The sequence below is a fragment of the Ursus americanus genome, chromosome 5 (assembly GCF_024610735.1).
Source record: "Ursus americanus isolate L20-20 chromosome 5, mUrsAme1.1.p, whole genome shotgun sequence".
In the NCBI taxonomy this organism is placed as follows: Eukaryota; Metazoa; Chordata; class Mammalia; order Carnivora; family Ursidae; genus Ursus; species Ursus americanus.
This window is the reverse complement of record NC_142131.1, coordinates 75,935,001-75,951,084: the sequence shown is the minus strand read 5'-3', so window position 1 is coordinate 75,951,084 and position 16,084 is coordinate 75,935,001. Positions and strand designations below refer to the sequence as shown.

Genomic DNA, 16,084 nt, shown 5'->3' with positions numbered 1-16,084 from the left:
CAGTGGGTCCGTCACTCCTTGTAGCAGTCCAGAGAGGCAGGGATGGTCACCTGCTGAGCTCCTTAGCTGGAGGGCCAGGATTCTAAAGCCTCTATCCTCCCTGATAGTACCGGCCAAATTAAATCCAGGCCAGAGAGCCGAGCTGAGTCCCAGCTCTCGGACTCATTACTGGCTCTGGATTTGCCAACCTACAAGCCTCATTTCATCTACCCACAAACTCAGTTTAAAAGCCCCAGAGTAGCATGGCTGAAGGTCTCTATCTTCCTGATGGGCTGGATTTTCAAGGCTCAGGATCTGGGGCCTTTTACCCAGAGCAGGCTGAGTGGGGAGAGGCAGAGGGCTGGGGCAGTGCCACGGTGTGTTGGAGAGAGTGGGCAGCAAGCAGAGCAGGACTCAAGAGTCCTGACCACACAGAAAAGCAGGTGCAGACTGTCCCCAGGGACGATGGCCCCAGCAGCCTCAGGCACCAAGGCTGCCGTGCCCCCCCCCCCCGCCCGCTGCCACCGGTGTGTGGGCTGGGCACCTGCCAGGCAGTGGGAAATATTCTCCCCAGTTTGCTTTTCCAGGAATATACCCTTTGGGAAACACTCAGGAAATGTCTATTCCCCAGAGGGACAAAGAGCTCCTGGTTTGGGGAACCCTTTTAAGCTACATTGGTTCAGTTAAAGAGGCCACAGGATCAGTGAACCCTCTACTCTGACCCATTTTATTGAGTTCCCAAGTCATCTGGCTCTTATTTCATTGCTCCCCACATTCCTGACAGCAAAGTCAATGGATCCCAGCAATGCCTGGAACATATGTTTGAAAGCTGTGTGCAGAACGGGGCCGGGCCATGGGAGGCCCTGCAGCCGGCCTCACTTTCCAAGCAGAGACCCCTGGACGGCCTGACCCAAGCCCTCCGCCCCATCCATCACCCGTGGCTGCTCGGCTCCCTGCAGGCCGTAGCGTCGGTGTGCCGCGAAGTCGGGTGCCCAGGGCTCGGAAGTGGTTGTGAACTGCTGGGCAGCTCCGCACTCCTGTCTGTTTGGCCCCCTGGTCCCCTAAGTGTTCTGTCTGCCAGGCCCTGTGCAAGGCAGCAGGGAGACGGCGGCAAGCCGAGCAGCTGCGGTCCCACCTCTCGGGGAGCGGCCTCACTGGCGGGGCTGACAGACCGTAAACACACAAAGAAATGGGGTTACTAATTAAAGATGGTGATAAGTGCTTGGAAGGGAAATGGCAGGGAGCTGTGATGGATACCAGTGAGGGCAAAGGAGGAGAAGCCACAGCCTGCCGACTGTGGGGCCAGGTGGATGTGGGTGTCCTGAGGCCAAGGCCATGGGCACTGAGGAGGTGCAGGGCCAGGCTGCAGAGCTGTGCGGGGGGGTTTGGATGCTATTCCATGCACCATGGGAAGCCCTGGGAAGGGCTGGTTGTTTTTAAGAGGCCCCCCTGGTGGGTGGGTCAGGGTGCCCAGAGGAGGTCAGTTAGGACGCTGTGGGGGTGGTGCTGATATAAAGCAATGGTGGCCCAGTGATGTTGTGCCAGCAGGGCCTGAGAGAGGTGACGGCCAGGGTGCTTTGGAGACTCTCGGACGGGCTAGATGTGACCTGTCCCCCCCAGCGGTGGAACCACTCCCCGGAATGCTGCTGTTCCACCCCTCTGAAGACACAGATGGTGCTGTGGGTTTGGGGTCCCACGAAACCTGGGACTCCAGCCCGGGCTGCCCCCTCACTCGCTTGGTGACCTCAGACGTGCCACACACGCTCCCAGGCACCTCGGGGGAAGCTCTCCCTGCCAAAGCGGTTTCTCTCCACCCCCTTCGTTAGGCTCAGAATCAGACGGCCTGGGTTCTGTCCAGATGGAAGCAGGACATGACTCTGGGCACAGTAACCTTTCTGAGCCTGTCTTCTCATCTGTAACCTGTGCCCGGGGAGGACACAGCGGGGGTTAAATGAGATGTTTGGGGAAAACCACGCAGTTCAGTTCGCAGTTCCAGTTCAGGAGTGAGTGAGTGATGGCTGGTCTTACAGCCCTCCTCCCGCCCCCCCCCCCACCCACCACCGTGCTGCCCGCTCAGGACCAGGGTGCTCACAATGATAATCCCAGTCTGAGCTTTCTTTCCTTTTCTTTTCTTTTCAAGATTTATTTGTTTATTTGAAAGAGAGAGAGCATGAGCAGGGGGGAGGGGCAGAGGCAGAGGGAGAAAGAGAACGTCAGGCAGACTCCACGCTGAGCAGGAAGCCTGATACAAGATTTGATCTCACCACCCTGAGATCCGGACCTGAGCGAAACCAAGAGTCCGACGCTCAGCTGACTGCGCCCCCCCCGCCAGGCGCCCCCCAGTCTGAGCTTTCTTGGAGGGAGCTTAGAGGGGAGCCTGAGAAAAGGCAGCCCGAGCCGCAGGACCAGACAAAAACGCAGACCTCACTGCAGCCAGCTTTCAGTTAAAGCTTACTGCCCTTTCTGACTTGGGAAGCCCCACATGTGTATCCAGGGACATCAAAGAGCCCGGCAGTGAAAAGTCAGTCTCCCCCCACCCCACCCCCGCTTCTGTCCTCGAGCCATTCGGTTCCCCTCCCCGCAGGCAGCCTGATGAACACTGTCTGTGTCCACACCCAGGACAGAGCACGTTTATCCAAACAAAAGCCTATCACGTTTTTTTTTCTTCGCTCAAATGGCTAAATAAAGAGTAATACACTGTTCCAGACCTTTTTAAAAATGTAACAATAAGGGGCGCCTGGATGGCTCCGTCAGTTGAGTCCCTGCTTAGTGGGGAAACTGCTTCTCCCTTTCCCACTCACCCTGCTTGTGCATGCGCGCTCTCTCTCTCTCTCTCTCTCTCTCATAAATAAAATCTTTAAAAAAAGAAAACATAATCAGCCTATAAGTATATGAAACAAAAGCGAATCTTCATTCATAATGTGAGAAATGACGGTTAAAACTATAATCACAGCAGATACCCATTGGTAATGCTAATTAGGACTTAAAATGTTTGTGCCCATTGCCGCAACAATGATCCTGCTAGAAACATATTCTGTAGATGTGTTAACATGTATGTAAAAGGACGAGTACGTAAAAATATCCACAGCAGAACTTTTTGCAATGGCCAAAAACTAGAAGCAGCACCGCGGAGAGAAAGATGGTACGGTTCAACTTGAAATGGAATACCACGCAGGTGTGAAAAAGACTAATGTGATTATAGATGCGCTAATGGGGAAACAGCTCCAAGGCATATTGTTACGTTTTTAAAGGTTTTATTTATTTATTTCAGCGAGAGAGAGAGAGATAGAGACAGGGAATGCAAGCATGAGCTCAGGGTGGGGTGGGGGGAGGGGCAGAGGGAGAAGCAGACTCCGCGCTGAGCAGAGAGCCCACCTCGGGGCTCGATCCCAGGACCCCGAGATCATGACCTGAGCCGAAGGCAGACGCCTCACCGACGGAGCCCCCCAGGCGCCCCTAGGCTATTTATGTTTTCTCTGAACTCTCCCTTCATCTGCTCTCTGACTATTCTTCTCTTAGGTTGTCAGTGTTTGCAGAGTCGATCTGTACGAGCGTTTTTACAACAAGGTCCATCACCCTTTGTGACATGAGTCAGAAATATTTCCCCCACGTTGGCTTTTGACTTTGCTTACAGTGCTTTCTGCCTTGTAGGCATGTTTGGTTTTATGCGGTTAAATCAAACTCTCATTTTATGGCTTCTGGATTAGGGACTGTAGTTGGAAAGGCTTCCCCTCTCCACGGTTAGAAAGGAATTTTCCTCTAGGATTTTTTTTTTTTTTAATTGAAGTATCGTTGCCTCGCCGTGTTCCATTAGTTTCAGGTGTACAACATAGTGATTCGACTTCTCTGTAGGTTGTGTGGGCTCATTACCCGTGTAGCTGCCACCTGTCACCATGGAACATTATTACAGTATCATTGACTATATTCCCTACGCTGTACTTTGCATCCCCGTGACTTATTCATTCGCTAACTGGAAGCCTGTATCTCCCACCCCCCTTCACCCACCATGCCCATCCCCCTCTTCCTCTGGCAACTACCCGTTTGCTCTCCGTATTTATGGGTCTGTTTTCCTCTAGGATTTTTATGATTTTTTTTTTTTACCATGTAAGTCTTTGATCCTTCTGGAATTTATCCGGGCTAATGCTGAGGCACGGATCCAGCTTCACTTTGTCCTGATAACCACCAGTCTGCCCAGCACCCTTTATAACACTGCCTCTCTGCCCACGGGTTCAAGGGGCTCAGGTGGAGAGTCAGGGACAGATCGCAGCTCGTGGTGTAGGACTGGGGCCTTTGTCCTAAGAACAACGGGGAAATGAGGACTGGGGGGACGAGGGTGCTATGATCAGATCTACATCTTGAAAATACCACCCTGGCCCCAGGGTGGAGATTGGAGTAGCGACATGTCAGCCCTGACCTGGGCATTTCCCCCTCGTCGCTTGTGGGTTTGAGCTCCTGGGTCTGCAGCCTTCCCACCAACACTCCTTCTGGGTCAATTCCTGCCCCTCGCACACCCAGGCCTCCTTCAGTGAGCTGGACTGCCAGCCGACCTCCCTTCCATGGTATTGACCAATGCCCCATCATCACAAGTAAATGCAACATCCCGATTCAATGACACCCCCATTCACACAAGTCACCCGAACCCACTGCCTCTTTCCCTGACCCCCACATTCCTTCCATCTCATGCATCTTCCAACCCACAGATCCCACCACCCTACCCTTTCTGGCTCAAATCCCACACACGCACACCAGCACCTGCACAGCAACCGGTGGCTGGAGGGAAACATCCCCACGCTGGCTGGTGACACTGAATGCCAGACCCACGCACAGATGTCCAGCTCCTGCCCCCAGCAGTGCTGTCTCTATGTGCCATCCTCAGGGTCGTCACTCCAGGAACCCTCATTCTCCAACATGTAGGATCCACCCCTCCCTGCAAATGACTCCCGTTATACAGACATACGGCCATATCTCTCATCTTGAAGAAGTAGCCCTGTCTGGACCCCATGTCCCCAAAGCACCTGCTCTGTGTCTTCACTCCCCTTTGCAGTGAAACTGCTCGCAAGTGCTCGCTGCCAATATTCCTCCTCTCCCTTCTCCCGGAAACCATCTCCAACCAGATTTGCATACCCACCCCTCCCCTTGCCCCTACCCCTATGTGGCTAGAGCCAGTGGGCTGGGCGTTTTTTTTTTTTAAGATTTTATTTATTTATTTGAGAGAAAGCGTGCACACAAGCAGGGGAAGGGCAGAGGGAGAAGCAGACTCCCCACTGAGCAGAAAGCCCAATTGGGGCTCGATCCCAGGACCCTGGGATCATGACCTGAGCCGAAGGCAGATGCTTAATGGACTGAGCCTCCCAGGCACTGCAGTAGGCTGGTCCTGGACTTCAGCTTACTCAACTGTGCGCAGTGGGGGGCACAGACACCCGCCCCCTCCTCCTCAATGTACTTTCTCCACTCAGCTTCTAGGAATTCCTTCTCTTCTTTCCAACCTCCCACTGTTGGGACAGCCCCGAGTGCTGTGTGCGTAAGGCTGAGCTCCTGAGCCTTCCAGCCAAACCCGCCCGACGCACAGTCTCCCCACCTCCGTCCATGGCAACTCCATCCCTGCAGTTGTTCAAGCTAGAATCGTGGCATCTTCCTTGACTCCTCCAGAGTCTGGAGAAAAATCCTCTTGGCTCCTCCTTCAGAATCCATCCAGAGTCCAGCCCCTTGTACCCCCTCCACGGCCACCATCAGCTAGGAGCTGCCATCTTTCCTCCCCAGCATCGCTGCAGGATTCTAACCTTGCCACCCCACATGGTGTGATCCTTTTCATATGTCAGCCAGGTCTTGTCCTGTGTCTGCGCTAAACCCTACAGGGGATCCCATCTCAGAGAAAAGATTAAGCCCTAGGAATGGCCAACAAGACCCTACCCCATCTGCCACCACCCCCCACCTGCCCAAAGCCACCTCCCACTGTGCTGTGGCCTCGTTGGCCTCCTGGCCATTCCTGAAACACACAAGGCACCCTTCTGCCCCCAAGGGGGTAGGTCTTTGCACTGGGGGTTCCCTCTGGCAGGTACACATTTTTCCAGGAATCTGCGGGTTCACTCTCTACATCCTTCGAGCCTCTGCTTAAATGTCACCTTAGGAAGACATCTACCCCAACCACCGTATTGAACCCGCCAGTCTGTCCCCGGCACTGAAAGCTCCTCCTTCCCCTGCCCTGCTGCCTCTTTCCATTGTGCTTGTCGTCTCGCAGGTGATGTACTTCTTTGTTATGCTTGTGGTGTCTTGGCTACCTCCCTCGTTAGAAGGTAAGCTCCTCAGGACAGGGACCTTTGTCATTGTCACTGCTGTGTCCCATGTGCCTAGAATAGCGTCCAGAACAGCGGATGCTCAGTGAATGTCTGCAGATTGGATGTGCCAATAGATTGAGGAGGGAGAGCTGTCGAGGGGGACTCGTCATTGTCCGGGTCACTGGGCGGGCGGGAATGTCACCCATGGAGACTAGGAACCAGGAGAAGAAGCATGTTTGTGGGCAGACCATGAGTGTGTCTGCACAGCTTGGCCTGAGGAGTCTTGGGGACTGTTCAAGGGGAGATGGCAAGCAGACAGCTCGAGGGAGGCTGGGCTTCTGAGGCACAGTTGGGCTGGAGGCACCCACTTGGGGCACTTCTGCCTCGGGTGGTCAAGAGCGTGATGAGATCCCTGGGGAAAACGGGAGAGAGGGGACAGCTAAGTCCCACGGAGAACTGGAGAGAAGAAAGCCTTTGCCATGAGCTCAAGGAGCCTCTGCGTGAGGCTGGGAGAGATTGAGCCGGCTGAACAGGCAGGGAGGTGGGAGGAACATGACCTTTTGGAAGCCGAAGGGAGAGAGCGCTTCCAGAAGGCGGGTGCGCTCAGCAGTGTGGGGTGAGGAGGAGAAATCCTTGGCGGGCTCACTGATGTGGAGGCAGGCGGCTGGGGGGACTCGGTGGGAGCCGTTCTGGTGGTGAGAGGGATGGAACCCATAGGTGTGGGATGAGAGGCAGTGACAGGAGACCCCTCTTCCCGGCAGTGAGGGAGAGGAGAGCCAGGGCTCGAGCGGAGGAGGGCGTGTGAGCAAAGGATGGGCTTTCAGCGGAGAAATTGGAGCCCTTCCAGAGCTGCTGCGAGGCATCTGCTGGAGAAAGTAGGTTCGATGCAACAGGCAGGGAGGGAGCTGTGGGTGCAGGGCCCCTGGAAGGCGGGTCGGGTCGGCTCCTAACTTCCCCGGAGGGACACAGAGAGGAGGCTGGGCACACGCGGGTGCAGGCTGGTGTGTGCGCGTGGCGTCAGAAAGGTGACAGCGTGTCTGTCCAGTGGCTTTTCTTTTCCTGGGAAAACAAGGCACGAGGTCCCTGGCTGAAGGTGAGAAGTCCATTGTACAGCTGTCCAAGTGGCCAACACCCTGCCCCACCCTAGTCTAGACTCAGGGGACCTGCAGCCCCCCACGTTACCATCCTTGGGTATGAGCACCACCACACATCAGTTTTTCAAGCCAAAGATCTTTGTCTTGTCTCTCTTTCTTCTATGTCCCATGCACCCCCCACCTAAATGGATGAGCAAGTCCTATGGGTCCCCACTGACAAGTGTCTTCTGATTCACTTCTCTCCTCTCCACTGTGAGCACATGGAGTCCTGGCCACCATCACGTCTACACGGGGACAGCCCCCCCGCACCCGCTCTCACCCCCTCCCACCTCTCCTCTGAGCAGGACCCTTCTGTGCCCCCTGCCTCCCTCTGCCCTTCAGATCCTGGGCCATGGTGTGGACATCCCGAGCTCTGGCTGGCCTTCTCCCCAGGTCCTCCTCCCCACCCCTCCTCTGTGGACCCTAGCTCCTCAGAAGCCCAGTGATCCTGACAAGTTGGGAGCTTTGCCATCTCTGTCCCACGGCTCCCTCCCTCTTCCTCCCTGAGATAATCATCTCTCAGCTTCAGGACCCAGCCTGGCTGGGAGCTTGCTGCACTTCTCCCTGAGTCACTGTTTTCTTAAGCATCGATCCTTCCCAGAAATATTCTGGAAGTCAGAGATCCTGCCTCTTTTACTCACCAGTGGGTCCCCTTACTTGCCCCCCAGGGGGACCCAGCTTATAGGTGGCGATCCATCAATGTGTGGGGGCCAACGGCCTGCAAAGTGTCCCCTCCTCCCTGTGCCGGTCGGGCCTGCGGGGAGCAGAGACTTTACTGGATTGGGAGCGACATGGCTTTGGCGCAAAGTGTAGGGGGTTCAAGAGTCGGGAGAGGTCTTTCCAGGATGAGTTCCACCCCTTAACCAACTATGTGGCCTTGGGCAAGTCCCTGCTTTCTCGCTAAGCATCTGTGTTGTTATCACACCTCCCACAAAGATGGCTGAGAAGGTCAAATACAGTGTGGTTTGCACCCCGGAAGGCGAAGAAGACACCTGTGGGTTTCGAGAATGTTCTCCACGAGTCCTCACCTGCGGGAAGACAGGTGTCAGCCGTGCTGCACCAGCCTTTCCCGGAGCAGCCACCCGTGTTTCTGGACCCAGCCCCTTCAGCTTCCCCACGCACACCAGACTCTGTGCCCCTAACCCCCGGCTGAGCCACGGGCACCCTGCATGTCTGCTCAGCCACACCCACACCTGCACCCTTAGGAGGGCTCTGCCCTCTACCCCAAATGTTTTCTTCCCCAAGCCTTTCCCCTTCAGTAGAAATGAACTGACCCCAGGTGCACCCCAAAATTTGTCCTTCAGGTGGAAACAAGTCTGATTCCTACCTGGCTTGCCAAAACCGGACCCGGGTAGGCCCCAGGCAGGGATCCACAGCAGCCCCATGAAATGAACGCCCAAACCAATACACTCGGGATTGTCATTACCAGCCACACGCCCGCCCCTGCCCCTGCCCCTGCCAGGGCAAGAGCACCCCCTCTGTCCTGCCACTTGGCTTTGGGGCCCGTGAGAGCATCAGAGGCTTGCAAGGAGGGGCGGCCAGTAGCTGTGCGAGGGAGGGGCTGGCCTGGGCAAGGGGACCGTCTCTCCCCATGATGCTGACTGTGGCCTCTCGGCTTGTGTTTTGCAGGTCCTCCCGTAAGTGTCCTGGATTATGCTGTCTGCTCCTGAAAGATAAGATATTTCATTCTCTTCTGTAAACTATTCCATGAAAACAGTTTTTAGTTAGGTGTGTTGTGTCCTTTAAAACAAAAAAACCAAAAACAGCCCTGGACAGGGTCCATATTATTTTTGGATTTGTAGATGAACGCAAGCACAGAATTCTCGGGCTTGACTTGCCCTGTGAAGCACTCTGTGACCCTTTTCCGTCCAAGAGAACTGGCATTCTTGGGCCTGGCTGCCCGGTCTCTGGCTCAGCTTTTTGGGCAGAAATGCAAGCACCGTGTCCTCATTTTCTAAATGCTCTGCGGCACTTAATCTGTTTTAATGTTTTGGTCTCGCGTGCTTAGGCACAAAGGGCTCCGGAGTCAGGCAGAGATGCCAAATTTCCTGATTTGCCAAAATGCGTTTGCCTCCCTGGTTTGGGCCGCTGAGCTCCCAGGAGCCCCGCAGGCCGGCGAGGGTGTGGAGCTGGAGGAGGGTGCGCGGGAGGGACTGGCCGCCAGGGGGCAGCACGGAAAGCAGGGGAAGGTCACCGCCCTGGAACTGCGGGTCCTTCTCCAAAGACACGGGGCGAGTCTGTCTTCGATTCATCTGGGCAGTGTTTCAGAGCCCGCTGAATCCTGACGAATCAATTCAGGGAGCGCACTTGACAGTCCGCTGGGGCCAAAGTGAGCCTTTTAAAGGAATTCCTTTCGATGAACAGTTATAATTTTGACTTCCTCCTAACCATGATTCACTTCCCAATCAGCACCCTTCGGAATCTGGGCTCCTCCGCGCAGGGAGCGGCGCCGCACGGAGCCAGAGAGCGAGCCAGCGAGAAATGTGTAGATTTATTGGCCAAAGCAGTTTCTGGCTGTTGAGTCATTCCTGGTTGTCACGGGGAGGCTAGCCTGTGTGAACTTGCTCGAAGCGCGGAGCGCAGAGGGCAGTGGAGGGATTTTTTTTTTTTTTTTAACTTGGCTGTTAAGCTCTTAAGTGTATTCAACAAATGCAGATTTCTCAAGCTGCAGCCTGAGATGGATGCCAGTGTGTGGGCCACTGGCCAGACGGTCAATGCTCTGAGCCGGTGGGTCCCGGCAGAGAAGCATCCAGTAGCAAGAAATGCCCCGCCCCCCACGCCCGTATCTCCGGCTTCCGAGGCCGCCTTCCTCTCTCTACCCCCTCCCAGTGGCAACAGGGAGGAAGAGCCATTTCTGCTCTCTAGACCCTATTCGGGGAGCCTTTTCCAAGGTGGCCTTGACACCGCCCTTCAGAATCACCACATCCCCCTGTGGTCCTCGCCATGTCCCCCCCCCCCCGAAACCGCGTGGGTGTGCTCCCTGGTGGCCCCTCCAGCCTGGCTCCAAGAGGCAGGAAATGGGTGCTCCGTCTCCCAGACCCGTCGGAGCCCTGAGTGCCCCCCCACACACCAGGAGTCATTACCAAACCATCCGCCTTTGCTGCAAACCCCCGCAGAACGTGGGGGGACCGGGGACCCTGATTGAGTTGTAAGTGTTGCCATATGGTTTTCTGCTCAAAGTCTGATTATTAATGACGTATTAATTACCACAGGGGCAATCAGGACGAGATGGCTACCCGGTAATTTGCCATTTATTTTTTGCTCTTTGTGCCCTTTTCTCTCAAGCTGATCTTCTTACTCTGAGCCTTTATTTAACTCTGTCTACGCTCCTGCCCCCCCCCTTCTGCTCTCAGCGGCTGAGGTCTGTCTGTAGAGGGGGGATTAGCAGTATCGAATCTGTCTGCCGCTCCAGCTGTCCTCCAGGCAAAGCAAAGAGGCTCAAGGAGGAGCCTTCTTGGCATCCCGAAGCCTCTGGACACTCTTGCTGCCCAGCCTGTCCGCCCTGAGCTGAGGGTCCGGCCCTTGGCTGTGGAGCGCCCCCCACCCCCACCCCGGGCTGGCTTGGCTGCCAGCCCCTCCCCAGTGGGCAGGGGGCTGCCCGTCCCAGCCCACCGCATCCTGTCAGCACTCGGGATCAGGAGAACTGATGGGTTCCAGTGTGGTCTTTGCGGTGTCATCACTTCTCAGATCTTTTGAATTAAACCTCAAAGTTGGCTTATATTTGGAATCGACATCCCCCGCCCAGGCTGGGTGAGCGCTGCATGAAAAGCAAAATTACATGGAGCTGTGCTGACTGTCCAGTCCTGCTCAGAGAGGTTAAGTCCCACGGCCCCAGCATCCAGAAGTCCTGATGTGTCAGAGCAGGGGGGTGACCTCACAGAAGGAGAGCATGGCGGGGACCTGGGGTGTGGTTGGGGGATGGGAGCTGTTCTGTGCCCTCAGGCCAGGAAGACGCAGGGAGGAAAACAGTGGTTGATTCAGAGCCCTTGCTAATGACCAGCGCTGTCCAGAGTCAGGACCCGCTGGTGATGGAGGGCAAAGTGGTGGGGGGGGGGGGGGCGGGGTCTCCCAGTCCTGCAGGAGCTGCCTTGCCAGGAGACTGTGGATCTGGGCTTGCAGGCCAGTGCTGTGCGTCCCAGCTGGGTGCCCCAGGGAGAGTGGGTGGTGGCTGGGGTGAATGGGTTTCTTCCCTTGCCCCCCATATCAGCTCGTCTGAGCACGGAGTGACATGGACTCCTCTCTCCCTGGCTGTGAGCAGGAGAGAGGATGTTGGCTGATGGTGGGAATCATTTTTCCTGGGTAAAGGACAGGGGTTCCAGACCAGCTCCCAAGTCCAGGTTTGTGTGGAGTTAGGAAGCCAGGGTTGGAATCCTGTCTTTACCGCTCACTGGTTGTGAAGCCCTGAGTCTCCAGCTCCCTCCCTGTGAAGAGGGCAGTGGGGTTCAGGTGAGGTGAGGTCCTGCCTGGGGCACCCCCAACACCAAAGATCACCCTGGACAGGGGACTGGGGCTAGTCCAGGGCTGCAGGGAATTAAGCCTGAGTTTGGCATGTGAGGGGCTTGGTGCCCAACATGGGCCAGAGATGGGGCTCCATGAGTTGGGGGAGGGAAGGCGGGGTGGGGGGGATGTGCGTGCAATGTGTCCTTCTGGTATAAAGTTGGGAGCTTTTTGAGAAGGAAGTGGCCGCCAGGCAGGGCAAGGGGTGAGAGAACCCTGTCAAAATCTCGGGTCACACACCCATGAGTGCACAGGGCCAGGGCACCCCTTTTCCTGAGGTCGCCTAGCCCCAACTTGAACCCGCACTGCCCTCTCCACACAGATAAGGGCATCTTCCACGGCTGGGCTGGCCCTGCCCCCACTGGGTCCAAGGTGTCCCTGCACCAGGACCAGCCAGGTCCAGCTGTGTGCCTCCCAGCACCCTTGTTCCCGCAGTCCCGCTGCTCCGGTGGTCCCCTCCAGCGCTGACACCCCGCCGGGCTCCTGAAGGGGGGAAAGCAGGCCCATGGGGTTAGCAGGCAGGAGGGATGACCTTCCCTGGGTTCATGGGGCCCATGTGTTTTGAACTGAAATTCAGATCTCTTGGCCGGTGGAGGGCCTGGCTCCCAGCCTGGGGGCAGTTACAGACGGCTCTGCCGGCTCTGCCGTCCAGGCCCTGCGGCCTTGGGCAGGGCACTCAGCCTCTCAGAGCCTGGGGACGTCACGCACACAGATTTGGAAGATTAAAACAGGGTAACATATGCGGGGTCCAAGAGCAGCGTGAATGCGGCAGCCCCTCGATCATGCTGCTGTCTTTCCTCACCAAGGAAAGCCTTAGGAGAAGGAGAGACAGGTTTAAGAAATAACTTTTTATTTTATTTTATTTATTTATTTGAGAGAGAGCGAGAGAGACAGAACACGAGCGGGGGGAGGGGCAGAGGGAGAAAGAGAGAAGCAGACTCCCCTCTGAGCAGGGAGCCCAAAGGGGCTTCATCCTAGGACCCTGGGATCACAACCTGAGCCGAAAGGCAGACGCTTAACCCACTGAGCCACCCAGGTGCCTGGGAAGTCACTGTCGTCCAAAACAACATTCACTGGCAGTGTTGGGAAGGGAAAATGGCTTTGAGAACGTTTTAGGAAAAGGTATTTTTCTGCTGCTTAGGAAACTTCAGGACCAGCCTCAGGGAGGATTTTTTTTGTGTGTTAAAAACATGTCACTTCCTAAAAGGAAGTGAGGGCAAGAAAAATGTCAAGCGGGAGGGTCACGGTGGAGAGTGTGCGGGCTTGTGCGTTCTGGATTAATCCAGGCTGGCCCCTCCCCTGAGCGAGACCAGCTGAAACCAGGTCCAGATGTGGACCTAAGAGCCTCCGCCGGGAGACTGGGGTGCAGGAGCCAAGCGCAACGGTGGGGCAGGTTGTGGACTGACAAGGGCCCATGGGCACCTTCAGCACAGCCTCCTTGCAAAGAGGCCAGCCTGCCCCTGTCTCTGCACGGGCTCCTGAATAGCTCCCTGCTGATGACGACAGAAGCATGTTTATTAGAAAACCGTCCCAAAATAGAGAAACGCACACAAAAAAGGAAAACGCAATCATCTATAATCCTCCCACCCGCAGATAAGTCTTCTCAACGTCTCTGTGGTTGTTCTTTTCAGACTTATTATGTGTGAGTTTGTTTTTATGTTTATTATTCTAAAAATGGGATTACTGGACATACTTCTTCGGAGCCCTTTTTTTTTCCTTGTCATTTAATATAGCATGAGATGTTTCCACATCCTTCAGAATTCTTCTAGAACGTAGTAGCTACATAGCATTTTATCATCTGTATAATTTAACCCATGTCCAAGTTACGGTGTTTATATTGACAGTCTTTTACCCCTATGGTCCACGTCCTGGGAATAAATGTAGGTGTATTTCCATGATTTTCTCCTTAAAATCAGTGTCTAGAAGTTGAATTGCTGGACCAAAGGGTTTGCACATGTTGAAGGCTTTTGCTGTGTGCCAAATTGCCCTCCCGGGGGATATTCTAATTTACATTCCCACCAACAGCTTAGGAATGTTGCATATTTCCCCAAACCCTAGCCAACTGTGGGTATTATCATACTTTTAAATCTATGCCAATATGATAAGTTAAAAAAAAAGTGTGCATGTAAGTATCTTGTTTTAATTTAGGGTATATTTTAATGAGAAGTACAGTCTTGGAGATGAAACTAGTTTTAATAAAGTTTGTGTAAACCCAACTGCCACCTGGTGGTAGAGCTTAGAATTGCAGGTATAGTTTAAAGAGGCAATCAGCATGTTTTTTTAAGAGCTTCCAGATCCCAGTTGGTCCTGGGACACCGTGGAATGGGCAGCCTAGGGGGAATTCTGAGCTCCGAATATTGTGAGTCAGAGGTGGGACCCACAGAGGAGCCATAAGCACTGCGCTCGTCTTGCATTTGGGGGGTAGTCATCAGCATTTATGTTGATAAAGTGATATTTGCCATCTCATACATAGGAGGCTTGGCTCTGTTGAACAGGTCTGGAAGGTGTCCTGCCCTGTGCCGGGTACAGCAAAGATGAATCACACCAGTCATAGTCTTTGGGGAGCTGTGAGGGAGGGGGACCAACACAACCAATCTGCCATGGAACAGAGAGGAAGGAACAGTTAGGGGTCACTGTGACTTCCTGGAGATTTCTTATACAAACCCTTTCTTCACTCCAAACCGTGGCTTCTGTCTAAGATGAAAAGACTCGATCTTGCCTACACCTTGCCTTTTGCACAGAAAACGTCACTCTCATCATCTGCTAATTCCAACATAGAAATTCTTCCTCTTTGGTGTTTTGATTTTTTTGACTCTTAACGTGGAGCTGTAGTGACTTTCTGGGTCGTTTCATACCTTCAGAGCGCACTTTAAACATTTCTCAAAAAAGGTGTTTGTGGCATATCTCACAGGACTTCAGGTTTCCGTGTATCTGAAGGTACGAGGAGAGTGTCAGGTTGGAGATCAGAGGTGCATGGAGATGATGAAATTCAGTGAGGCCGGGGTGGGGACTGTGCCCACCGAGCCACTGGTCAATGAGTCTGTGCCAAATGCTTTCCTGGGTCTTTGGACCAGGACCGAACAAGAGAGACAAGGGGAGGGGTACGTCGGTTAAGCGTCTGCCTTGGGCTCAGGTCATGATCTTGGGGGTCCTGGGATCGAGCCCCGTGTTGGGCTGTCTGTTCAGTGTGGAGTCTGCTTCTCCCTCTTTCTTTGTGCTCTCTCTCTCTCTCTCTTGCTCTCTCTCAAACTTTAAAAAAGAGAGAGAGAGACAAGCTGAGCTTTTAATGGTGGAAACGATGCAGAGATCTTGTCGGGAAAGTGTTCCTGGAGGAAAAAAGCAAGTGCATGAGGTCATGAGCGGGGATGACCTTCGCGTGTCCAGTGTGGCTGGAGGCAGTGAACCAATGAGATGGGTATGGGGGGGGGAGGGGAAGCCCGAGAGATCTCCAGGGCTGCCTGGCGCAGAAGCTTGTAGGCTGTAGGCTAAGAGGCTGACTGAGGCTGGAGGCCAAGGAAACTTGGCTTTGTGTTTATAGAGACCACAAGCTGCCTTGCCAGGGGTTCAGAGATTCCCCCCCTCCTAAGGGAAGAAAGGACCGTCTCCTCCCCTCCCCCCTCCCCCCAAGCCCTTCCAACGTGCCCGGGAAGCAAGTGCACTTACTGAGCGCTGGCTCTCACCCTGGGAGGTCCATGGTCTCCTCCCTCCTTGACAGATGAAGAGGCTGAGCGCCCAGGCTAACAGCGCTTGGCGGAGACACAGGGCCCACCCGCACGACAGAGCCCAGATGAGCGGACAGGCTGGGGACTCCCTGGCACACCAGCTGCCCTATCAGCAAGCAGGCTGGGGCAGCAGGTGGGACCTCTTAGCACCCAGGGACACCGATATTTGGAGTCACTGTCTGTCTCTCGTCCTCACCTCTTGCTTTTATCCGGGGCTGGAGCTCACCCCGCATGCCACCATTAGCAGCTTGTCCAGACCCTTTCCCGCTCTCCGGAAAAACCAAAACGGAAAGCCAAGTCTAACTTGAAGAAAGAAGTCCGTGTCTCCCTTCCACCTTCTTCGCTATTCCTCATTCATATGTTTGTATCGCGGCCACTATTAGAAATCAGGAAGAAAGGCTTCCCCCTTGTGATGAAATGTGCAATCCTGTTTCCGCGGCCAGCGTCCTGTCCCCATCACGGAGCAGCCGAATGGAGC

The 16,084-nt window shown here is 54.7% G+C and overlaps 1 protein-coding gene across 1 annotated transcript in view; it reads left to right on the top strand.

Moving 5' to 3' along the window:
• The window catches only part of COL23A1 (collagen type XXIII alpha 1 chain), a 309,289-nt gene that overhangs the window by 255,195 nt on the left and 38,010 nt on the right, over window positions 1-16,084 (top strand). The window contains exons 4-5 of the mRNA XM_045794937.2: window positions 9,017-9,024; window positions 10,600-10,626. Of these exons, the coding sequence (XP_045650893.1) occupies window positions 9,017-9,024; window positions 10,600-10,626 (35 nt within the window). The remainder of the gene's footprint in view (window positions 1-9,016; window positions 9,025-10,599; window positions 10,627-16,084) is intronic.